Below are 26,771 nucleotides of genomic sequence, written 5' to 3'. Positions count from 1 at the left end.
ATTGCAAATGAGAAGGCCGATTAATATTAATTGCTTATTGCAATTGCAAATGTGTAGCAGAAATGGAGATTGGAACCTACATTAGCCACCAGAACATCGGAATGTACATTTCACATGTGCTGTCTTGGCCTGCATGTGACCCATGGGAAAAAAAATAAGAGTAAATGGTCAAAGGACCGTCAGAGTTTTCTTTTAATTAAACAAACACACATGACTAGAGGACTGTCTTATTAAGAATTGTGATGTATTTTTCTGTAAATTTTATTCCATAGAAATCCATGAAATCACTTTCAACAACATATATATATATATATATATATATATATATATATATATATGTATGTATGTATGTATGTATGTATGTATGTATGTATGTATGTATGTATGTATGTATATATATATATATATATATATATATATATATATATATATATATATATATATATATATATATATATATATATATATATATATATATATATATGCGCGCTTGAGAGTGTAAAATGCAGTGTAGCTGTGGATGTCTGTAGCGGCTCCTGCAGGCTGCCTGGTCACAGTGAGACTCGGGACCCCATCTGATTAGTCTGCAGATCTCCATTCCGTTCACGTTCCAGAGCCAAGCCTTTCAAAAAGACACTTAATTTCATACTTGTTTACGGCTCTCCCTCTCTTTTGCGAGATCAGAAGTTCAGGGAAATCATATGTATTTTAATTCTAAATGCTGCCAGAGGAAGGCACGTTCACTCCGAGTCACATTTCATAAACATGACCCCCTCTCGCCGACTGCCAGGATTATGTTGAACAAAAAGTTAACGCGCTGGAGAAAACCATCTTAAGGCTATTGAGCAGAGATTATAACATCTTAACCTCTGAATGAGATAAGACAGACATTAGCATCAGGGGTGTGCAGAAGCGAAAAGCTAGTTAACTGATGGTGTTCTTAAAGAGAGAAATATGCATTCGGCTGGGGAGGCCGGAATGCCGAATTGCTGCTTTTAGAGTTAAATTACTGCACTGCGAGGCTCGGCCTCCTCCATTACAGTAATATGCATAATATGTGATAAAACTCATGTCAAAATAAAAGAATGGGTCCTGAGCAGCAAATATAAATGCCTGGCACCAGTTCATCTAATTTTCTCAGTGAGAAATAGCAGAAATAGATGTTGCTTTTTAATGACTGAAATAAAGAAGGAAAGATAACAGAAAATTGCTCCACATTCTGCAACACCCATTTTTATTTTGTTTTTTTTCCCGCTCCTGCAGATCTTATTTTCTTTTAATTAAAAGCCCCAAATGTCAGATATGTTATGATATAGAGCAGGACCGACACAATGATGTATTGGACTGCGGAACGGCTTGAATTGGGTTCCACTGCGGGTAGTTCTGATGGCGGAGAACCAGAGTTTCAACAGTGTTTGCGTGGCCGCAGATGGAAGTCCAAAAGGCCAGAGCTCATCTTATCTCTCAGAGCGGAAGGGAAATGACCTGAAAGTTTACTCTCTATTGTCATTCCCAGACCTTCCGAGCGAAGAGAACATGTCCCCACTTCAGGCGACTTCCTGTTGTCTTCGCCCAGCCTGTGTAAACTTAATAACATCGATGACGGTGGGAACGGCGAAGGAAAACTCATAAGATCTTCTACAGCATGAGTGTTGCTGCAGTAGAGCAAATTATAAAATGGAACTTTAATGAACTCCATGCTATTATACACACTCACATGTGAAATATTACTTTTTGTTGTTGAGAATATGGGAACGTAATGATGACAATATTGGTGCGAGACGTAAAACAGTGTTGGAGTTTCTGCCTTTCTTTTAAAATTATACGGAACTTTGTTAAGGAAATTGAGTCTCTGTACCAAACATTTTAGCGTTCTTCAGCGAACTAAACTTTCAGGTTCTAAAAAGAAGATTCTGAAGAAGATGCCTGATCATGAGGATGAGCTGGATCAGGTGTGGCAGAGTTCCTTCAGCCCTGGAGTTTAGAACCGTCGGTGCAGAGTTCATCAGTAGCTGTACCGCTGTGGACAAAATGATCTGTCCTCCTTCTGAAGCCATTTAAAATACAGTCTACTGTGAGATACTGGACTAGTTCTGTTCATGCTTTAAATGAACATGTGGGAACGTTAATGGAACCTCGTCCTCCATTACTAGTACCGCCCGTCCTGGCATGTGGTTAGTGTGGGTCGCGCGCGCGGGGGGTGGGGGGGTGCGCTGACCCGTGGCAAATTGTGAGCCATACACACTGACCACAAAAACCTATTCCAGGTCAACGACTCAATCTGTGAGTAGGAGCCGGGCAATTCTTCAGCAAGGTCGACAGCGGCGGTTTTTAATGGTCGCACGCACACCCACACACACACACACACACACACACACACTCACACACACCCCGGTGCTTTCCACTTCGCCCGGACAGAGACGGTTTGGATGGTGATAAATATATAGACGGGAAGAGGCTGAGGGTAATTAAAGGCCTGACGGGCCGAGCTGGACGTTTCAGTAATTATTCCGGCCTCGCGGCTGAGATTTGCGTGTTTAAGCAGACGGAAACAATGTCGTTTCCTGATATTTGCACAACCTTCCTCTTCACTCTCTTTTATACTTAAACTTTGAAATCTCAGAAAGTGCATATTCCTAAGCGTTAATAATATATACATTTTAATGCCGTATAAATATGCATACGGCCTTTATGAATGCAAGCATGCCGTCTTGCACGACCTCTCCTGCGATGCAGAGGCGTTTACAGATCAGCATGCGTATTTGGGCTGTTCTTGGGTTTTGTGTGTGTGTGTGTGTGTGTGTGTGTGTGTGTGTGTGTGTGTGCACGGTTGAGCTGGCGTGTAGATCACGCTACGAGTTCACAGCATGCAGGATGCTGGATGACCCCAGGCCATGTTTCAGGGGCAGGAACTACAACAGCCAGGAGAGATATTCATCTCAGGATGAGAACAACTTTGTGCGTGAGAGTGTGTGTGTGTGTGTGTGTGTGTGTGTGCGTGTGAGGGTGAGAGCGTGAACGCACCACTGGACTTCACTTTATGATGTTTACAGAGATATTTAAGGCAAGGTGACAGGATAATACACAAGACAAATTTTTGTAATTTCCAAAGAGCTTTAGGTGGAATTCTTTTGGAAAGCATCCCTGCTTACCTAACGCAGGGGAGGGAGCCCGGCCCCACAGCTCTCCTGAGGACCCGCTCGCCAGCACAGAAAAATGTACTCTGACAATCATGCCTTCCCTCAAGGAGTGGATGCCAAAAACTACAATATTTCTTGTGAAAGCTCTTTTGCGGAAGATGCCGAGGATTAGCCGAGGAGGAGCAGAGAAAAGCACTGCAGGACACTGCTGTGTCACCTGCTATTAAACTGCCCTAATCTTCCTGTTAAGAGATCCTTCTACTAAATAGGTCAGAGGGAAAGGGAAACAGGAGAGGAATGGGGAGGGGGTACACACTAACACACACACACACACACACACATAGATAAGATGTGGGACTGCAAGCTTGTTCATCCACTGCCAGGCCTGGCTGGATCCCCCGCATGCGCGCCGTAGGGAGGCCGTAGTGGGGACGGAGGGGAGCCTGTGAACCACCTCGGCCACCTGTCCAGGAGCCGAGCGGATCCCGCCGCTCACACAGCCCGGGAATGGTGACACGGACATGGGACGGGCGCGGCCGAAATGCCACCCGAAGGCCGTGGCAATCACTTCCTGAAGTTGCCTTCTGGATTTTTTCGCTTCCACAATACGTACATTTGAAAAATCTAAAATCTTGAAAGAGAAAGACTTGTGTTATCAAGAAAGACTTGAATTTTTCTTCTTACTGTCACCTCTATTAATCTCATCAGAGGAAAAGATAAGACAAATGATCAGCAATGTGCTTATTACTGAAAAAAGTAATTTCTCTCGACCCTCAGAGGGCAGATTCCTGCATCAGGAGCAGACAGATAATATATTCAAACGTCCGCCACTCGTGCACGACATTCCATCCTACAAACAATGGACGGGATTTAGAAGCTGCAGATTGCCCATGATATTCCAGACTTATTCCTGTGAATTATTTATGTCTTCCCCAAAATTTTGCAGCAGGCAAATCGGTACAAAGGGGGTGGGGGAGAAAGACACAGGGAATGCTCCCTACAAAAAGGGAACCAGACCGCAGCAAAAATGTTTATAAAAATGTAAATGTGTGCATTAAATCAATGCAAAATGATCATCACATATTGTTTCAGCACAGATTATATGCGCCGTTACAGCATGACTGGGCTTAAAAAAAAAAAAAAAGAAAGAAGATATTAGTGCTATGCTGATCCAAGCAACAAATGTGCACAGCAACTGTTCAGGGCTAATCCTCAGGAGCAGATGCTCAACGGTTCCCTGAAAACACATCACCTCCAGCGAGGGTCACTACACACACACACTAAACTGTTCTATAAAAGAACCTGAGAGGTGAGAACAGGAAGAAGAAAAAAAAATAAATCTCTGCTTCAGAACAGACATACACAGAACCCGGAGCACACGGGAGCCTGGCAAGTGTCCCTGTCCACAGGAGGCAGCCTCCCCAGGGTTCTATAATGAAGCGAATTTCTCAAAGAGCGAGAACTGACTGGGACACAGCTGGGGCTCCACCGCTCTCCTGTTATGTGCCACGCAGATGACACTGGCGACCAAAGCATTGCTGGGCTAAAATTAAGCCGAGATCTTATCAAGGCTTTTGGAGGCAGTACAGAACAATATAAAAATGTAGATTATAAAAAAAAATGAAAGAAACAAATAACGAGTGCCACAGAACTCAACAGAAGAACAATGGGCCTTTATTTTGACAGCAGCCATTCAAAAGCAAACTCCCGTGGTACAGTTTTACAGTCCAGATCTCTTTTTTTCTTCAGATGTCAGATAGCGGATTGTGATTTCATGTTTTTTTTTCCTTTTTTCCAACCACTTTAACATCGTCAGAATAATTCAGCAGCGCTCCAATATTTCCGACCAATCAATCAGTGTGTTAAACTTCACACTTTTCTAAATTCAAAGTTCCAAATCCGAAATGTTCTCAAGCTAGGTCCTTGATGTAATTTAATCAAGCCGGATAAGGTTTTTTATTCTCATTCACATGAATTTTATACTCATTCATATCAAGTGTCTTCTGTTCATCACTCTTCTGCCAATGATGTAACTGATGGGCGATAAACAGCCCCATTAAAATATAAAAAACCATAAGTGATATGCAGTGTCCCCACAGAGCAACACTGGCAGTGCGCTCCGTACGAACATTATGGCAATCCTAAAGATTCAATTTATTTATTTGTGCTCGGGGAGAAGCGCCCCTACGCTCCTTTCCGCAGTGTTGGCCTGCCCTCTACTGTCCTACTGCAGGAGCAGCACTGGAAGGTACTTCACCCCCCCCCCCCCCCCCCCCACATGTCAGTGCGTGGGGTCCTGTCATCTTTCACTTCTGCGGCCAGTTCAAGGTCAGAGCCCGGCTATTTCCGGCACGTCTTGCGTTTGATCCGTCTCGCGGAATGACAAGGTAACGAGAGTCGGGGGGTCAGCTGCATTACAGGAACGCTCACGTAAATGGGGAAAGTGGAAATCTGACAGTGTCTCCAGGGACACACAAATCTTACCGAGCACTGATCCAGGATCTGTGTACGTACACATGTGTACACACACACACACACACACACACACACACCTTACAAGTGTACCGGTCTACATGGATATTGTTACTACTAATACATTTCATATTTTTTAAATAACAACCTGTCTGTAATTATTATTAAATTGTGTTTTTATGGTCAGTGGTCACCTTTTGGCATCATTCATTTTTCTGGCCATATCCTACTCGTCCATCCATCCATTCATTCATCCATCCCTGCCATGAAATATAACAATCATTAAACGGGGTCCTCAGGCATTCATTAATACACTGGATAATCACGGCTAATGCTAAGCGAACTCCCTAATTACGTTCTCCAAAATTGGTTGGTGGTAAAGACCTCTGCCTTTTTTCCTGTGTATGCACTACACCACTGCTGGCACTCTGGTAGCAAGATGAATGTACATTGCATGCCAAGTAGTATAAGACATGCTATGATACTATATCCCTTGGGGATGACAGAATTGCATTTTGGACCACCTGAATGGCAGCTGGATAAGAAACAGGGGATGACTGGGACCCCTAACATCCATTTTATAGCAAAAACAAAAATGAATAATTATGATGAACATAAAGGTTATACAAATTTCACATGACTTGTGAACCTTATGTGTAGGATAAAGTTCATATATACATATATATATATATATATATATATATATATATATATATATATATATATATATATATATATATATATATATATATATATATATATATATATATATATATATATATATATATATATATTTTGTACAAACCCAATTTTTAATTACCAGCATACTTCTATGGCTAAACAATGTCTGAATTGGCAGCCATTTGACTCTCTTGCAGGTCATTGAGCATTTTCCAGCAGTTAATTACTGCGCGGATAGCCTGTTTTCCCCTCTGGAAACACTGTACCAGTGGAAGACGAGGGTCTGACAAATGTGTCATCTGCATAATTAGCTAGGATGGAACATATAAAACATTAAACATGCTTTGTGGCGACGACAATCAAAACATTTCATTTGTTGTCAATTATTAATCACTTTGAAGGTTCTGAAGGGGTTGTTAATATGGAAATAAGCCCAGATGCTAACAAGGTTATAGTATCTGATTTAGGAATGAGATCATTTGAACACATTAAAAGGCAATTTTCTTTTCTGAAGAACTTTCTTTTTGCCTGGTATTTCACATTTTGTCTCAACCCCCCTCCTCCCTTCTCACAATAGCCTTCCTCGCACGCTCTCTTATTCATGAAGCTTTTTAATAAGCTACTTCTAGCCAAAAACAAGCCTTTTATCCACTTCTTACCCAATGCAAAAAGAAGGGGGGGGCGTTTGATAAAAACCTTTGATAAGTTAAAGCCGCAACATATTGTCCGTCCCTTGTTGAGAGGGGCCAGGGCGATTGGGGACCTGCACGAGGGGCTACTGATGAGCCACGTCGTTACAGTCATTTTGCCCATTGCTTCTATTAAACCTAAAGCAACTAGCTGGTATTCATCACAAGGTGAATGTCTGCACTTCCCCTACATTTAAATGGTGCAGAATTTCTAGAAATATGTTCATTTATGGAAATATTGTGATAAAAAAATAGAAGGTTGCATTCACCTAACGGCTGGATTTTAAAAGCAGGACGTTGCTTGGCACCATTAAGTAATGCAGCATGAAAGCAATAATTCATATCAGCTCGCTGCAGAGAAAAAGATTGGGCTGAGCATACATGTGTCTATTTTCAGCACTTGATATTTTTGTATATTAAACAGAAAATTGTGGCCTATATTACATTATGTCCCCAAATAACACATTTGACGATAATAAATAAAGGTCCCCCCTTCCCCAAAGGACAGAATTTTACCTATTTTAAAGATGTCAAAATGTGTGATGACTGTAGAATGGGAGTGGGAGACCTTAGGATCTTTCCTCCCTTTTTCCGGTTATGGTTTGGTTCTTTTACAATTAATTAAAATGATGAAAAGTCCCCTAACTCGCTTTTCTGGCTACCTTCTCCAGCTGTCAGATCAGAAGCATGGCGTGCTGGAACAAGCCTGAGGGGCAGCTATTTGAAGTAATTAAATTTGATGCATGCCGCTCTTAATCCTTATTACCTGCAGGACCCTACACTTCCCAACGCCACGAGCGATGAAGCCCTGGCAGGCCAAGTTTAAATGTACTCGCGCACATCGTCTGAGGGGGGGACTGTGAGAGGTGCAAAGCACAAAAAAACTAAAAAGTCGCTCCAGTGCCACCGTACTGCTTGTAGCTCAAGGCGAAATATTGTGATACGGTGGTGTGCTTGACCCTAAAAGTTATTACGTGGGATCCAGTACAGGGGTATGACGGAAGTAAAAACTAGTCAGGAACCATCAAATCGGACCTTTTAAAACAGCATGAGCCTAAATCCCAGCAGTCAGAAGGCACACAGGTTGTGGATGGTCAAGTGAATATTTATTCTTCTGATTTTATCCGCACGGCGCATGTAATAAAATTATTGTTTCTCACAACCTTGTTTTTGTTCCTTTCTGAAAGCTCTCCTTAATGCGTCCTTAACTGTGCAGAAAACCTCGAGGCAGTGCGCAGAGACAGGCTCCTCAGCGGGGGTTCATGTCCATTTTGGATTCTAATAGGAGAAGCTGGCACTCCGGCTCAGGAGATGGATCGCTCCACCGGAGCTGCTGTTCCAGTCTCGCCGGTGTCAAAGGCCAGATGTTTTACAAGAGATGCTGTTGATAGCAATTCAGCTGACACGCCGCTACCCAGAGCGCAGGAACCTGGCAAAGCGCACAAATCAATGAGTCCTCCTGGATGGCCAGGATGCGCACTGGAACACCCACAAATCGCTCCGGCTGCCAGCTAGCAGGCCAGGGCTCGCCGGGCTGCCGGGAGTGATTAAATCACAAAGACTTTTGAAACTAATGCATGGAAATTGAATCAGGGGTTAGATAATATTGAACCATATCCACATTCACTGCAAGCAGTGCTTATCTTTGGAGCGGTGCCAAAACTGCGCTGTACAAATTATTCATCTTTTAAAACCCACCATGTTTCAATACAGGCCGTTTACCACCAAGCTGCTTTTTCATGTTTATTTTTTTTTACACCCTGTGTAAGGTAGACATTGCTAGGGGACCCTGGATATATTAAATGTCTTTTATTTAGATCCTTCCATCACCACAATCAACAAAAAAATACTGTAAAAAAGAAGAAGAAGAAGAAGAGAAAGAAATGACAAATGCAAATTCAGGTCCGTTCACCAGCTGGGCAAAGAGGTGCTCATTAGTTTTAAAGAAGGTTAATCCATTTAGCTTTTGCATATTGATATGCCAATTATGTCTAATTGTGGGAGAGGCATCAGTCAAGGTAATAGTGCATAAACACATGCAGGAACATTAAGAACAGCCCAACATGTTATAAAGTAAGTGTTAATTGGTAGGCGAGTACTGCAGGCTACTGAGGTGTGTAATGTTAGGGGAGATGGATCACTCATCATTTTTCTGCATAATTCCATTTGCAGCCACATGCTGTGAGCTTTTTGAGCTTCTTCCAGAAAAAAAAAAAAACATTAAAACAGAGAGAAGGTGAGCAGGCCAAGATAAAGCAATATGCTAAGCAAAATTCTGCTAAGCAAAGAAACTGTTTTTTTTTTGCCATTAAATAGAAAAACAAGCAACTAAAGAGATCCTGAACAGTTTGTTGCTAATTGCATGTAATCACTTATATTATTTAGTGTGCAAATAATTTTTGTAAATTAAATTATGTTTAATTTCTACAACACAACATTGAACAATATTTATGCCTAGTTTCTGCAGCATAATAAAAGACAAAACCCAATATTTCTCCCAAAAAAGTCTGTTTCACATTAACAGATCTGTATAAATACACGAAATCAGTTATTTAAAATAAAATAAAAGATATGTACCAGATACTTTAGTCTTTAGTTTTATCAGCTGTTTGGCATTCAGCTGGTTGGTTTTACATTTCTTTCATCAGACATTATTCAGCATTCACAATGGCCTTAACAAATATTATTTTCACTGTGTGGGCTAAAGTAATCAGCTGAGGAACTATTGCACTTTGAAAAGACATATTAATTTCAATTATCTGACTTCATGAAAATACCGATCGCAGGAAGGCAAGCACAAATGACTAAATTGCTCATTTTCTCCATAAAATAGAGGCCGTTTAATTCTGACAATAATTAAGTAGTGGGGATGAATATGGCGGGCTGCCTTCATTAAGCCAACATGTGGATGAAAACATTCTGCCCATGCCTCCTAAGAGTTGTTTACAGCGGTGTTGTGAGACTTTGCCTTTCAGTGTCATTTACTTAATCCCTAATTTAATTAATCAAGCAGTCTGCCCTCCACATGCTGCAACTATGCCTGCCTGATTCTAATAAAACGCTTCCTTTGTTGCTCGTACAAAACATCTCCACAGTTTTCTGCAGCACTGCAAAAACACTCCATTTCCATCCTGTGATGCGTTTGGAAATTCCGGCCGCAAAATAATATGCGATTGATTTTACAAGCACATGAATGATTTGGTATAAAAAAAAAAACAGAATGCTGATCACCATCAGTGGAACGGAGCACCAGCAGGCTTTTCCATCTGTCACATTATAACTCTGGTATTGAAGTTAAGAGCAAAATCAACATACAAAAACCCATCCATCCTCCAGGATGTGACAGCAAACAAGCAAGGGTGATACGTGCACTTACTTTTTAATTTTCTTCTCATTATGGGACATTATCTTGCACCGTGACTCCAGGGGGGTCACACCTGCTCTCAGCAGGAGCGAGTCCTAATGTATGCACTAAGACATTAAAGAGGAAATGGATGTAATAAAGTCCCTCGGAGCCAAATAGGGTTTAAATTGCCATTCTACTGATTACATCTTATAAGAGCAAAGCAAAGTGGATTTGAAAATATGCTATGTCTGAACTCTATACTGTAGTTTGGCATGCCTCATTTTATATGATGCTATCTAATGGTATGGCTAAGGGGACAGATTTATGAACATTCTGCAATAATATGTTCTTTTTTTGTGCCTGTTGGTCATAAAATTTGGTTTACACCTTTTATATATAAGTTTACGCCTACATTATTAAATTCATTTTCCACTTGTAGGATAGAAATGATCTTGAGAACGGTGAGGAAACAGCCCAAAATGACATGGGAAGGAGAAGGGGAAGGAGAAGGGTGGGGAGGGTTGCATTACAAAGTATCAGGGTGAACTTTTGCTACTGACCAAATACTTATTTTCTGTACCATTGTACAAATACAATGTGATTTCTAATGTGATTTCCTGTCTCTACATTCTCACAGTTGAAGTGTACCTATGATGAAAATTACAGAGCTCTCTCATCTTTTTAAGTGGGACAACTCGGTGGCTGCTCCACTGTATAAAGAGCTGTTTAAAGTGTTTTAACGCCACTAAACATTCCAAACATAAGCATTGTTACTTTTTTTTTCTTTATTATTTATATAGAACAGTATACAAGACAGTTTCCATACACTTTAACAAGTTTCACACATTCTGTATGGATGTTAAATTATACATTTCAGAACCATTACTTGGGGTACTATTGAAGTTGAATCCGAATAAGAAAAAAGTCTTTGTAATGGTTTCATCCATGCTAAAATAATGGGGTGTGTTCAGGTTTTAGAGATGCCACAACAATTTTAATAATTAAAGATATCCTCTTTTGTTACATTGTTGCACATTTGTTACATTGATTCTCCTCTAAAACATCATGAACAATAACAGTCTAATCCTGGGAAGCAAGTGAGTTCATGATTTTCTTCATTTATTTGTAAATGTTAGTGAATTTGATGACTTTTATAAACCAGTAGATTTTTTAGGTTCGGCAATCATCCACCATCCCATCTGGGAAATAGAAACTAATGCCGTGAAGTGGCACTTAACCTTAAAAGACCGAGATGACCCCTTTAGTGCAAAGAGGTCAGCAAGACAAATATGATGTATTACATATACATACACACCATCCACAGACCATACTACGTCTGCCACACGTTGTGCTGTGCACCAGACCAACCTGCATCAACTGCCCTGGGGTTTACTGCTGGCAAGAATCGCCGAACCCAAGAGGTTGATGAACTGGTGCACATCGCTGAATGAGTTGTATAGAGGCACCGGAGCTACACGCAGAACGTTGGGTTCCCTCATGTCACACTAAACAGAAAAAAAAAAAAAGACACGAGATATTAGTCACATAATGTACACGTTGCAGTATAGCATTTATCTTTCAACTGAGAACTATAGACCTGACTAAATGTCTAAATATTACTGGTACTGCTACTACATACTATTTCTGTAAATAAAAAACAAGCAGACAGAGGTGGAAGACCTGGATGAGTTATCTTTCAAACCAAAGACTTACAGCACTATTTTCGAACTGGCTTGATATTTACTGTACGTTTAAAGAGGTTCTCAGTATTTACAAAAAGAAACCAACTTAATGATGTTTGCACATGTGATGTATTGGTAAACATGATATTAAAATCATCCCGATTGAGGAGGCAGCATTCAGTCAATCATCTGGCTCCTCCCATTTTGATCTCTGTTTAAAAGAACTTCTCCAAAGATCAATGTTATGGTGACTGAAATAATTGCACACCAATAAAAAAATAATAGCAAAATAATACAAATAACTACCGAGCAGTTCATTCTTGTTTTATCTTTATATGTACACTGCATTCCAAATAATTATGCAAATTACATTTCTGCTTAATTTTTCAAAATAGTCAATGCAAATAACAGTCAGCATAAGCAATAAACCATTCAAATGTATATTTCAAATGTTACTAAACAAACCTCCCTGTGAAATAGCTTTTGATTTTTGAGAAAATAAAAGTTTTCAATCAAAAACATATTAACGGGTCATGTTACATTTGAACATTCTGGAGCATCAGTGCACCACATCTACAAACTGGGTTGTCAGGAAAAAGGGTGTCACTATTTAGCCAAAAGCTCCTTAGCAACCAAACCCCTGTGCCCTAAATTAGACAAAGAGAGAGAGCTGTCAGGCCCAGGTGCTCCCTCTGTGACGCTACTGAGAAACATACTTACCCCTGTCATCCCTCATCTCTTCACTTTATCACTGTTACAGGCCAAGCTGACAGGAAACGAGTGAAACTGTGCCGTCCACAAAGTAATGCCTGGAGCACTAAACGCGGCATGTACAGACAGTGGCCGCTTTATTAGGTGCTGCCTGAATTCTTGGAATGGGTTCGGCGCAACTGCTAAGAGAGTAGCTTTAATTAACTTTGCACCATTTACATCGGCAGCCATCGGCTGTGTTGTACATGCTACTACACACAGCACAGAGTAAAGAGCACTTAAGATCTGCCCTGGCCTTCAGCCATTTACCCACTAAACAAATGTAAAAGACTAAACTTTAAGCCCTCGTGCACATTGCAATTAGACTTCACACATCATTGAAAAAGAAAATCACAATTGAAAACGTACCTTTAAAAGGTTGAAATGTGAACTTTAACAACACATCCATTCCTTGCAATACATACACAGGTTCAGATTGCAAACGGAGTGCCATTAAAAATGAAAAGGGCAGATCTTACCACCTTTCACCCCTCACCTTCTGAACCTTTGCCCTTATGCCTGACACTTATTTCTGTTTTACAACTCAGGCATTTGAACAGCCTTTGCACAGATTATTTTGAGAATACACATTTCATGAAGAACGGCGTGACTGAACAAACCAGACAAAAATCTGTCAAACAGTTGGGACAAATGATTGGATACATAATCCAGCCTCAAGGCTCACACTGATCAGTAAGCACATTACACCAATCAGCCATAACAATGCCACCAAGGACAGGTGAAGATTTATTAGGCTGGTTTAAACACCATTTCTGTGCACCACCCTCACAATCCTACCACATAATGCGCTTTATAACTATACCCCATTAGATGGTGACTTAGCAGGTAAGGAAGCAGACTCATAACTGGAAGGTTGCAGGTTCAAATACCGAACCACCAGCGTTCTACTGAGGTCCCCTTGAGCAAGGTACCGACCCCACCCACTGCTACCTGGGTGCCTTTCATGCCTGCCCACTGCTCACTAAGGACGATGGGTTAAATCTGCTGCAGTGTTTCACAATGACTTTCACTTTTATTTCGAACTAACTTAAATGAAGGTCTACAAATATCACATGCTCCTGCCAACAACAAGCAACGTGGACTCAAAACACACCTGGCAGACATAAAGCATCCAACCATTTTCTTCCTGTCCCTGAATGCTATAATTTCAAAAATCAACTTATAATCACGGATATAAACAGTCTCTCCGTCATCTTGGTTTGACGGCTGCTTTAATGCGTTGTTACTATTGGTTATGCGTTAATGACTCACAATGCACAGAGGTCAAAGTTCAACAATATTTACATTTACAGCAACTCACAATCAGTATTTACTGAAGACACTCTGGGTTAAGTGTCTTCGCAGCCACAGACCAGTCAGGGTGCTTGTGTAAAAGGTCAAAGAGAAAAGTACCTACAGCCCATGAAATCACCGAAACCAGTTCTGATCTGATGAATCATGTTTCCTTTTACATCATGTAGAAGGGCTTTGTGCATTGGAGTCATTAACCTGGGAAAGACATGGCACCATAATTGGCGATGCCTCTATGCTGGGGCAAGAGGGGGCAGCACCCCCTTAAAAAAAAACGTCTTGCCCATTGAATTAAACCTTTAGAAGTTGAGAAAGAAAATAGATTACGCAGAATCTGAAAATGGACAAGTTTTACTACAGTAGCTGAGCAGTCCACTTAAACAAGGCACAAATTAGAGGACAGGTTTTATTAATTGAGCAAAGTACCATTCCCACACACTGCTCCCCAGGTGCTTGTCATGGCTGCCCACTGCTCACCAAGGGTGATGGTTGCACCATGTATCACAATGACAATCACTCATTTAATTTGCAAATCTCAGACACCGTGGTCAGGTGATTGGTTTTAATTGTCGCAAGAGATGCAAAAATATATGTTGAAGAAGTGAAATAGTCTAGATGGAGGCTAGGCTATTCTGTTTTTAACACCCCTCATTTCCCCTGAAATTTCTTTTCCCTCTTAGGTTAGCGGTCATGGCACGCGCAAAGAAATCCAGGCTTTTAAAAACCTGTACTTTTTAGGCCCGATTATAGCTCTACTGTCTGTTGTATAGTCAACTGGAGGACCCAGATATGAAGCCCCGGCCAACTCTGCATTCAACAGTTTCATGTGCTAATACAATACGATTTTAGTAAAGCTAAATCATATTCCCTTTCCACCCCAGCAGCTCACAAAGAGAAAGTTAATGCTGTGAGACAAATCCTTTTTTCAAATATGCCAACATATTTTTTCATAGTAAGAAGTGTTGGGTTTAAATATATATATATATGTGTGTGTGTGTGTGTGTGTGTGTGTATATATATATATATATATCCCCCCCCCACCCAATTAGGGTAAATGTTTTTAGTTGTTATAATCTGATTAGGAATATTTCATTTTTTTACCGCTCTGAGGAATTTCCATTGTTGTGGTCAGGGGGTTTGTGTGCCTCAGTGACCCTAAGATCAGCCTTCAGGTGGGACACCCAAGTTTGACAGGTCTTAGGGTAGAGGCCTGACAAAGTGCAATCCAGTTACACGACAAAAACATTTATCAGAGCACTGCTTTCCTGCCTCCGTTGCCTCATGTGCCCCCTTCACATTTCTATCTGTCCCCTCATATATGCCTGTCTACAACTGGCACTGAGCATAATGTTGGAGGAGGCAGTATTCTGAAGGGACCCTAAATTCCAGCTACCTAAACATTGCTACACCCAAACCAAAACCGTGGGATACTGCAGTGGCAACAGAGGGACCTTCTCAATATTGGGTCATAATGGTATGGGTGCATGGTGAATGCACTGCATGCTTGCCAAGTGCAGACTAAATATGTAGCAACCCTGCATGATCTGATCTCATTTCTGTGAGACCTTTTCAACTTCATGAAGTTCTCCCTTTTCCAGCATGTACTGGCAACTTGTCAGGTTCCTCCGGCTGACAGGGCTGAAAAAATGTCAATGAGTCTACCATGCTATACAACAGAGGGAATAAACAAATTACTATAACTGAGTAATTTGTTTCATCTTTGAGGAACAGTTCTTCTCTCAGGCAAATTATTACATTATGTCAACAGTAAATGAATGAATTTAAAAGCAGCTTTTCTGGGCAACAAGGACAGGTCTGCAGATGTTGGGTACTCACAGCGACACCCCTCTTCTCCAGCTCTTTGAATACTGCAAGGATGGGCACAGAAAAAGACAAGGACAGCTGACAGCCTCGCTCCTCAGGATTGGACGGGGTGATTATTTGCACGTAAGGTTTACTAAGGTTTGACTCATCCTTGGAGTAGAAGTGTTTTATGAGGTATTCCAGATAGCCCGTTAACAAAATTGACTTCTTCCGCAAAGACTTCATACTTGTCTGGCTGAAGATCTAATAAAGAATGATTAAAAACATACATAATATTTTAGTCTACAACCTCAATTTATTTACTTTATACATTACTATAATGCTTCTGTATTTTATTGAAGTGTATTATTTTGCCCAAAAGAGCATTTCACACACATAAATTATACCCTCTGCATACAAAATTGAAGAATAAGTAGTAATAAAGGCAACAACAAATAATCATTTTAAATTAGTAATATTCTGTTAAAGGGCACTCACCTCCAAACTGGCCTGAAGTGGACATACCAGAAGGATGGGCTGGTTTGATAACCTGAAGCCGCTAATTCCAGGTAGAAGATCCATTGCTATGAAGAGATTTATAAAATTTTTTACTCACTTCATGTAGTGAAAATCTGTCTCCACACGATGGCAGCAAAACATTACACACTAAAGTCACTGTTCAACATAACTCACTGTTATACGTAATGCAAGCTTTTTGCAACATTTTAATTTATGTGAAAGATGTAAAATTCACAGAAGTCAATATAGGTATCTCTGAAAATATCTATTAATAAGTACACTGCCATTCATTTAGATGTCATTAAGCTCAAATAACTGTAGTGGGTCGGCTGATCAACTGTTGTTATTGTATGTAGCTTCATGGACCCTGACCTTACTGCTCTGGAGAACTCAATGAAATAATGTATAAAATCAAGAAAAAAAAAACACATTCCATCATAATTTGGGTATTCCGGCTTTTGTTGGTTTCAAATTGTAATTTTTAGCCACTGAAGAAGCTGTGATCAACAGTTCATCTGTCATGATAAACCATTTTCTATCATGGCTAAAATGACAATGTATTCTCTGTATTAACATTTTTTTTCTAAGACTTGTGCAAAAACTATTCAAATAGTACATAAAAATGTAAGTTTTTACTGTTGTCCATTTTGAAGCGTGTCTTCAAGTTGTGTCCCCACCAACCCCTAAGCCTAATATAATAAAAAAAAAACATTTAAAAGTGTAGAAACCATCATTACAATTATATTTTTGCAACTGCAACTTGGCCTTGTTCACATTTAACTGAAGAAAACACGTTGCAGAGAAGGTGTACAGAAGAATAAAACCTGCAGAACTTACGCAGGCGTGACTGTGTGGGCATGTTTCTCATGAATATAAGCTCCTGCCAATCCACCAGCTCCTGAGTTCACATACTGAAGAAATAGAACAAACCGGTATTCACACCCACTTAGCCTTGACTTTTAAATTCCTCCATCCTATTTTAAGAATAAACACACTGAAACATGCAGCACAGGTATCTAATGTGAAACAAATGCAAAGTATATTATATAAATGGTTGATAAATCAAAACACTAAATATGCTAAAAAAAAAGTTACACAGTGAATACAGTTACTTAACAAAAAGCCATTTATTTCTCCCCCCAACTGCTTTATAACATCTGCCAATCAGAAGGCCATTGCCCAGAAAAAAAATTATAAAAAAATAACACACATCGCCCTTAGACTGACCTTATAGGAGCACCAGCAGGCAAAATCGACTCCCCAGTCATGCAGGTACAGCTCAACGTTGCCGACCGCGTGAGCACAGTCGAAACCCACATAACAGCCCTGCAGAACCAAACGGAACAAGAACGTAGTAACAAGAAACAATCAGGCCTGTCCTCTGAGCAGGGTGCTCTCACACACACTCATATTAAATTAATATGCATATGCAAAACAACCAATACTAAACAAGGCAGGGTGCAGTATTTAATGGTGAGTGGCAGGTAGACTCACGCTGTAATGCTTATTTCTTATTTAGTCTTCAGGGTAAATATGATTAATAAACGGGTATTTCTATCCATGAATATTTAACATAATTTAAACATAAAACAAATGAACTTCAATGCAAGGAAGAGAATATTAATACCCTGTCTTAATGTACACTGTTCAAACATTTCCTTTTGAAATGTTCCTTTTTTTGCATTCCAGCCTAGTGGGTAACACACTCACCTATGAAACAGCAGATCACAAAGTCGCAGGTTCAAACTCAACTTACTACCATTGTGTCCCTGAACAAGACACTTGACCGTGAGCCCCTGTAACTACTGGTTGTATGTTGATCTGGACAAGGGAATCTGTTAAATACCGTAATTGAAATGCTAACCAACACAGTATTCCATTGAAACTCAACACTGATTTGATGCTGATCATTTTTTATTATTATTTTATTATATTATTAATAATATATTAATATTAAATGATATTAAATTGAGAAATTAGAAAAAAATATAAATTAATATACATTATATTATATAATATTCCATTATTTACAGCCATTTCCATGCAAGCTGTCAATTACAACATGAGCAATGTATGGACTTTAACAACTGTTTCCCATCAAAAACAATGACATTTCTAAACTTTTAAATGGAAATGTACATAGAGTGTTTATAGAATGGTCTAGAAAGAAATGTTGTATTTGACTACTTCTTAGCTAGAAAAGAAAACTGTGGTTTTCAGCAGTGACTCCACTGATTTACGTGGCAGTCTTTAAGTGCAAATCACCGTACCGACCTTTAAACAGCCGGTCCATTAGGTTCATCTAATAATGACTCATCAGTTCTTTCATCATGGCTGCCAAAGAAAGCAGTGCCAGGCCCCCCGAGAGAGGGCAGTGTCGTGCAACAAATTCCAAGGCACCGCGGATCCCTACCCCCGAGTCACCGCTGAGCTGCCTGCTTACCTTTCAACAAAGCAATTTCATTCAGACCATGCGTCAGACGCAAAGGCCATCTCAAACACATCAGCATGGGGCGGCCAAGTCTTCACACGGCCCAGCGTGGGGCTGTGGCCGTACAGAGTACAGAGCAATTTAAGAATTACCAGGGAGCCTTGCTAATGAGGCAAGTCGTGGACCCTTAACTCAAAGCCAGCAATGCCACAGCACCGCTTTTGCCCTTGAGGTTGTTAGTATTTTATTTATTTTATTTTTTTTTTTTTACCTTGGCCTGTCCGGCCCTGGTAATGGCCGCCATGTTGAAGAGCTGTCCGGTGTAATACTGCACTCCGCTGAACACAATGACAGCAATTGAATCGCCCTCCTTTTCAATCGCGTCCAGAATGTCCTCCGTTCTCAAAGTGTGCTCCCCCTGTTAGATTGAAAGCAGCAGCGGTGGTCACTCGCACTCAGACAAGGCTCATCGCACCAGGCCATTCGACGCTAATGAGGACAGACACTTCTTACAAGAACAGACTCTTTACGAGCTCCGCACCAAGGCAGAGCACGGCAGGCAGCCCCAGACCTGCAGTGACTGGAAACACTGCACACCATCCATTAAATACAGAGACACGGGTGAGAACGGGGCTGTCGGGGTGCTCTATATAGAACTCAACATATAGAAAGTTTTACGATATAAAAACTGGGGCCAAATGGCCCTCGGTTCCTTTACCTTCCTCGGTTTCATCAGCAGCATGCTCTGCTCAGGGTCAAAGCCACGTAGGCAGATTTGAGATTCCACTGCATACTGTAAAAAAAAAATCACACATTCCCATGTAAATGCTGACTCCGAATGAGACAGGCGGGTATAGAATGATGCAGCAAGGACATGTTTCAGAGGCATGAGAAGATGGGTCTGAGCACATAGAAGGACTTACGTGGTCTGAAGGAAAAGCCTTGTCCTCTAAAAGAATTTTGTGTCTTTTTGCCGTGGGTTTATAGAAGGACAGCTTTTGGGGACGATAAAAAAGTATTACAACAAAAATCCAGTCCAAAGTCTAGACTTACTTTCAAAATATATAAATATTAGTGCCAGGCAAGTTATTGCATTATTGCAGCACTATTAGTGCTGCAGTGGTGGCCTAGTAAGCAAGTGGAAGGTTAAGGAAGTGATTGTGCTTTGTTTTATTTTTCTGCACTAAATTGCACCTGAAAGTCTAAAATTGCTGCAATGACAATACAGAGAAAGAGAGAGAGAAAAATGAAAAGAATGAATCTAGATTATAATATTGAATTGTTACCCAGCACAAAAATATATTTTCATATATACATATATATATATATGAACCTTTTTTTTTCCTCACCAGAAGAACATGCAAATTGACAGTCAAGCCATTCATAAGGGCCACCTCTTCAGGTTTTGCACCTATTAAAAATGATAACAACAATAATTATAAAAATAATAATAATAATATGCCAAATCACATAGATTCAGCAAAAAATATTCATGATCAAAATCCAGACATGCCAGACTGTATTTAAATGTGCAATAAGATACTGCATTGTTATGTAAAAAAAAAAATTGTGCATCGTACACTTTATTTGGTAGAAGATAAGACAGTAATTGTTAAAAGACTATTGTGTGTTTGTCAGATTGGCGGGACAGTGCAGAAGGAAGAGGACGCATAAAGATGACTTTCACAGGACAGGGGTTTTACTTATAACAATTCACAGCATACGGGACAGGGTACGGAGATATACGAACAATGACTCGGCACGAGTTAGACACAATGAGGCTGATCAGAACGACGACATAAGACACCATGAAACTGCAGAGCACCCCCCCCAGAGTCAGCACCATGACACTGTTGCATGGACATGCAGTGGCCAAAACAGAAAGCTCAGCGAAAAGCCACTAATTTTCTGGATACGACTGAGTGTAATTTGCTGCAGCGTTGTTAACCAGCTAGACAACTAGTCAGTGTATTTTGCATTACACATTAGACACAAAAATCATGTTTTCAAGGAGAAGTCGAGAAGAAGGGGAAGTTAAGAAGTTAAATTGGAGGATGAAATAGTCATGCATTACTGGCGGGTTTCAGCCTTTCATTTAGTTCACTTTTGTTTTGCAAAAACTTGACTGACTTTCATCCCTTATTGGCTCAGTACAAACTTTGGCCAAGCAATTGGTTGAATAAGGGTGCAGAGCCATGAGTTTTATTTTAATATGTATTTGCCAAAATGTGAAAGTGCACATTAAATTTTAAAGTAAACTAATGAAGTTGTAAATTGTCAGGATGAGGCTCTGAATTCTCTATACTTTCACGCTTTTGTCAGCAATGAAATTAATAAAACTGAAAAAGGTTTCATGTTCGCACGTTTCGCGTAATTTTTACATCATATTTAAATACAGCCCTTGCTGTAGATCATATGCACTATGAAATTCATTTATTTCCTGTCTTTAGTACTGTTATTATGTAATGTGATTGTCGTACTCATCTCTGGATTAAACGTTCCGAGGATAGGAAAGCAAGAGCAGGATACCAGACAGATTTACTGAATATGCCTTTACCAACAATGTCGGCCATGAGCCCCTCGATGGTATTCTCGGCCCAAGCCCAAGGCCGGGATCCCACTGTGTGCCCGTGAACACCTCTGTAAACAATTAGAGCGATTAGTGGCCAAAAGAACGATTCTGGGGGTCGAAGTTCAACTCATCCGAATTCCCTGGAAAAAGCCCTAGGTGGCCATTTACCCCACCGCCACCGCCACATTATTGATTTTGAGAAACACTCAAGTCATAAAGCACCCGGTGCGGCTGCATTATGCGGCTGACACGGAAAGGGAGAGAGCGGCCCGGCTTACGTCTTCGCCCATTTGTCCAGCTCCTCCTGGATGTACTTTCCGGCCATTTTCGGCTGCAGGCCCAGCGAGTTGCCCGCAAAGTAAATGCATTCCTCCGCGCCCTCTGCCAGGGAGAGGTCAGCTGCGGCAAGATTAACAGCACATTAGTCCGATCCATCCCACACACACACACACACACACACCCCACTAGTGATGAAGTGCCCTGATTCTCGCTACAGTATGTCCTTTGTCCCCGTAAGAGACGCACCTGAGGATGCACCTGATAAAAATACAGATGACTTCTGCAGAAAAGTGTAACCTGGTCCATTTAGAACAGGCTGCGCGCGCCGTAACTAATGCGCATGCGCGAAACGACCGGGCTCTTCGGGTCAGGGATCTGCATATGCTATTCTGCATGGAAAAAAAGATCTAGGCTAGTGTGCTGCTTGTGAAATTTGCTTTATGCAAAGAAAATAAAGAAAGGAGTGGGAGTTCGCGAAGATTCCACGTGTTGTGGAATGTGTGGACGGGTTGGGGGGGTGAAACGTTGCCAACTTTTTAAAAAAGATAAAATACAACTTAAACGATTCTTTCCGCAGTGTAAAGTTTTTTACTTACATGGAGGAAGTTCGTTGACTTTAGGAACCAAGAACTGAGTTCGTAGGTGCCGCAGCTCGTCGCGCTCGTCCAGAAACCTGGCGACTTCAGGCGCGGCGGGGCTGCAGCTCAGGAGCCGAGCCGCCCGCTCCACCACCGCGGCGCAGGGGTCCATGGCGGAGCACCTGCTGGAAGACGCCAAATCACAGTAAAAATGAAGAGATACATTAGATAGATAGATAGCTATAGATCATGTAACTCACGTTGGTGTTCAGGTCTGTGCGATGAGAGACAGGTCTGTGCATGTGTGACAACACTTTAAATGCGATCTTTCACCCCTCCGCAAACATCGCAAGGCTAATCATTTCCCCGTTGTTGCGAGGCCAAAAAACGTCGAAAGAAAAACACGTCGCCGCCGTGCGGATATTAAAAGGGCTTCACGAATGCGTACGACGCGCTTCCTTTTATTAAAAGGAAAGTGTCGTTTTCCGCGTCACATGTCGCATTCCTGGTTACTGTGTGACACTGCGTGTCGAAAAGCCCAGATTGCGAAATTGACCCTGACCATTTGTAAGGTTTCCTCTAAATTCTGCCCCTGTAACGCTGAACCCAAAAGCCAGCTCAACAATCCACAGTGTCTATTGATCGAGGTAAAAACAAACAAAAAATCGTTCGTATTTTATCTTTTACTTCATTCTTATTTGCATTCCAGTAAAAATGAGGTGCATGGTAATTACCTTCACCCAGACAGAATGCGGAATACCGCGTGACCTCTCCTGGGGGGTGTTCCACATAGTAGGGGTTTTCACCTCATCATTACACAAAAAGAATCCCTGTAGGGCAGACCCCACTTTTTATTTTCCTTTATCATGTCGCCCTGACTGTCACAACTTGAAACAAGTGTCGTATATATGACTAGATTCAAGGAACTCTTTCGGTCCCATTGTAACTCGCCTGACCTCTGTGCTGCGGAACAGAACCGAATCTAGTACTACATCAGATAGTACTGCAGAGGAGGAATATCTGAGCCCAACGAAGTCCTTTCCAGAAGGAGGCTGGTGTGTAGGAGCACCAGCCACCAGAAGGTCTTCACCCCAGTCTGACCTTAATAAGCCTCGGTCTAATGATGAAGGAGGTACCAACCTCATAAGTAACGTGGGTTTGACCACGTGGTGGTAGTGGCCTAGTGGGTAACACACTCGCCTGTGAACCAGAAGACCCAGGTTCAAATCCCACTTACTACCATTGTGTCCCTGAGCAAGACACTTAACCCTAAGTTGCTCCAGGGGGGGACTGTCCCTGTAACTACTGGTCGTAAGTCACTCTGGGTGAGGGCGTCTGATGCTGTAGTTGTAAATGTGACTGAAAAACACTGTGCCTCAAAAATAACAAAGAAGAGCACAGTGCTTTTTTTATGCATTTTTCGAAAATCAGGACTTCCGAGAAATTTTGAGAAAAATACATAATTTTGCTCTGAAACAGCAATTCTTTATTTTGTAATTGCAATCATGTATTATTTGCAGATTGTTTTGTCTATTCTTTTTCTCATGCATCGCTGTCTTGATTTTTCCCTTTGATTGTGGTTATTCACGTGCTTTCTTTTTACATTTCTTATGTCTGTGTGTGCTCCTTGAATACTTTTTATATTTAAAAAAATCTTGCCGTTAAGACGTGCCTTTTGCATGTTTGGCCTTGGCAGCAGATGCGGCCAACTCTGTGTCACATGCGCTGTTGAAAGCGTGCTGTCTTTCTTTTACAATTAGCCTGCGCCGGGGTAGAGCTGCTGTCCTGAGCCTATATGCAGCTGGAAAGACCCCTGAAGGGAGCTGAACTCATTCACAGCGGGGAAAAAATTGTAAATAATTTTTTTACAGCGAAGGTTCATCTTTTTTTGTTTGAAGAATCTAGTGCTCATCTGATAAATCCAGAAGTGAACCCTTGATTTTGTTTCATTTTCAATAAGCACCCTGTGAGCAACCCCAACACTTCCATCCCTCCATCTTTGTCTTTTGGAAAATCATTACTTTCTTGCTTACAAACATATGATGTGTTACTTTCATTCATTTTGTTTTATTCTTAATTTTAACACTGTTGTTCATTCACTTGCTATTATTATTTTATCATGCTGATTATTATTATTAACTGTATCTATTCCTGGGGAAAAAAGTATTTCTTTTATTATTGTCCTGTGCGAACAGTTTTACGCTCTGTACTGGTAATTCAGGTAAAAGTGTCTGTGCTTCATTTTCATAAAAATTTAGCAACACCTCTAGCTTTGAGGAAAACTCCTGTGCGGTTTCATTATCCATCCTCATTTCCATCACCCATTCTTTAGATTCTTAAAAACAGGAGTCATGTCTTGAGACGTCAAGGCCGAATTAACACTGGCAGCGGGTAATGAGTGGCTGAAGGAGGGGGAGAGGGATGGGAGGCCATAGCGCGGCCATGATTATTTTAACAGCCTACAGCACTGGGCCCTGTGCGGAGTCCAGCAGGGGAATGATGTACGTACAGAAAAAGTGAAATTCTTGATGATCAATATGGAGACTGACCTGAATGCTCTCGTTGCTTGCTGCGCTGCTTTAAAAAAAAACTGCACAGTCTTACTATGGCAGCTGTCCAGATGGATTCTCCGGTTCACTTCTGCCCCGACGTCCAGGCTCTCATGAAGCTGAAAGCGTAGAACCTGTGTGACGTTTGCGGTCACAGGATGGTTACAGATGATGAAGCTGAAATGCTCGCAGTATTGCAGCTCAAATGAAAAGTGATTAGTTACATGTTCAAAATAGTTCAAAATTATTTCGAAGACTTTTCTGGTCTGACTAGGAGAACAGTTTAGATTCTTGTGCCTACAGACCTTATATAATTTGTTATGTGGTATTTCTAATTGTGGCAAAGAGCAAGGAATTTAATCAGAAGTACTTAACATGTAACATTGTCAGGCACTGAAGACATTCTTTTCATTATCATTGCATGATCATGACCTTGTTTCCTCAGAGGAGAGGACATCGTCAGGGAATACAATGTGAGAATCAGTACATGTGGAGGAAAATAAATACTCCGCTGTCAGAATGCATGAGAAGCAATACTGCAGAAAGATATCTGACACTGTAGAGACCTTTCCTATAATTGGGCTCTCCATTTCTCTAATTTGAACCCCTGCTATGACAAGAAACCCCATCATAAAAGACAACTTTACTGAACAGCCTAGAAATAAGATAAAGATGGATGCAATATATCTTGTATAGGAAATATAAATGTGTATTTCAGTGAATCTATGTGTTACTGACCCTTTTTTGTAGCAGAAGGGAGTTGAGCTTTTCTTTATTTTTTAATGTTCTGTATCTGATGAGCCCAGATGGCATTAGGGTGAAGTGTGGGTTCAGGGACCAGAGGTTGATCTGTATCATTTGTTATCGTCAATGTGAGGCATGTGATGCCCGTAGCGTTCATATCTGCGAATTTTGGGGTAGGGCGATCAATGATTTTGAAGGCATATTTGTGATCCTGAGAAATGGAGGAACAATCATGTGTTGGAGGATGTGCCTGTGCTGTGATCTTTTAAATACAGGAGTGGCATGATGATTGAAGCTGAGCTGGTTGTCAATAATGAGTTCAAGATTTTAAGCTGCCAGTCTGTTCGACCAATTTCTTATGTTGCCACTGTTCATCTGCAGCATCAGGACCAGTTCCAGACAGGCAAATATGAGGGGAAGTACAGAATTGTGAAGGGGGCACATGGTGGCAATGGAGGTAGGAAAAGGGTCGGGTGAGGTGCTCTGGATAACTGTATTTGTCATGTAACTGGATTGCACTTTGTCAGGTCTCTACCCTAAGAGGCTGAGCAAACCCCCTGACAAGGTGGCATTTCATCAGGCAGGAAACTTAAAAAAAAAAAAAAAAACATTCCTCATAAGATTATAACATATACCTTAAATGGATGGCCTGTATCCAATATATTCACACCCAATAATACACTTTTGGTCACTATTGGTAATATTAACAAAACTAAAAAAGGGTTTGTATGGTTGAAAAAAGGATGAAAGTGAATAGGGTGGAAAGTGAATAAGATTTAGCTTTACTAAAATCACTGTGACTGACATCAGTAAATGAAACTTTTGAATGCAGAGTTGAATTCTGGGGCGGGGCTTTGTGTCTGCATCCTCCAGTCCGTTCTATGCAACAAACTGGCTGACAGTGGAGCTTGTGCTATCGAGAACGAAACACTTCTCTTCGAGACTGAAACTGTGAGAAGAACAATGGAATGGTCCCTTATTGACTGTACAAATATAGATGTATTTGTAGTTAATTATCTCACCAATCAATAAGAGATTTACTGCTTCCTTTAAGCCTCCCACTCAACTGCTCTTCCATGCTTAAGCTGGGCATACATGGTGCCTTCACCATGGTCGTATCCTGTCGTGGGGTAAACACCCTGCTGAAACTTTACAAATAAACTGCATGCGAAAAATGAAAAGATTCACAGTTTATGGGCACACAGTGTACGGTTCGATGCTCGGA

At 41.0% G+C, this 26,771-nt stretch overlaps 1 protein-coding gene across 2 annotated transcripts; it reads right to left on the bottom strand.

Annotated features, from left to right (window-relative positions):
- Window positions 1-11,098: 11,098 nt before the first annotated feature.
- kynu (kynureninase) lies at window positions 11,099-22,759 on the bottom strand. Of its 2 annotated transcripts, none has more exons than XM_028981609.1 (14): window positions 22,514-22,759; window positions 22,272-22,438; window positions 21,675-21,795; window positions 21,382-21,464; window positions 20,174-20,235; window positions 19,748-19,819; window positions 19,543-19,617; window positions 19,096-19,242; window positions 17,621-17,719; window positions 17,231-17,304; window positions 17,030-17,082; window positions 16,373-16,458; window positions 15,908-16,138; window positions 11,099-11,833 (listed from the first exon to the last, which is right to left on the bottom strand). In XM_028981609.1, the coding sequence occupies exons 2-14, from the start codon at window positions 22,423-22,425 to the stop codon at window positions 11,702-11,704; spliced, it is 1,389 nt and encodes a 462-aa protein (XP_028837442.1). In that variant the 5' UTR covers window positions 22,426-22,438; window positions 22,514-22,759; the 3' UTR covers window positions 11,099-11,701. The 2 variants fall into 2 exon arrangements, with proteins under 2 accessions (XP_028837442.1, XP_028837441.1); XM_028981608.1 differs by having other exon boundaries at window positions 22,272-22,435; window positions 22,514-22,758.
- Between the last annotated feature and the right edge of the window lie 4,012 nt (window positions 22,760-26,771).

Source organism: Denticeps clupeoides, chromosome 5, assembly GCF_900700375.1.
Source record: "Denticeps clupeoides chromosome 5, fDenClu1.1, whole genome shotgun sequence".
Taxonomy (NCBI): Eukaryota; Metazoa; Chordata; class Actinopteri; order Clupeiformes; family Denticipitidae; genus Denticeps; species Denticeps clupeoides.
This window is presented reverse-complemented; position numbering and strand designations above follow the sequence as displayed.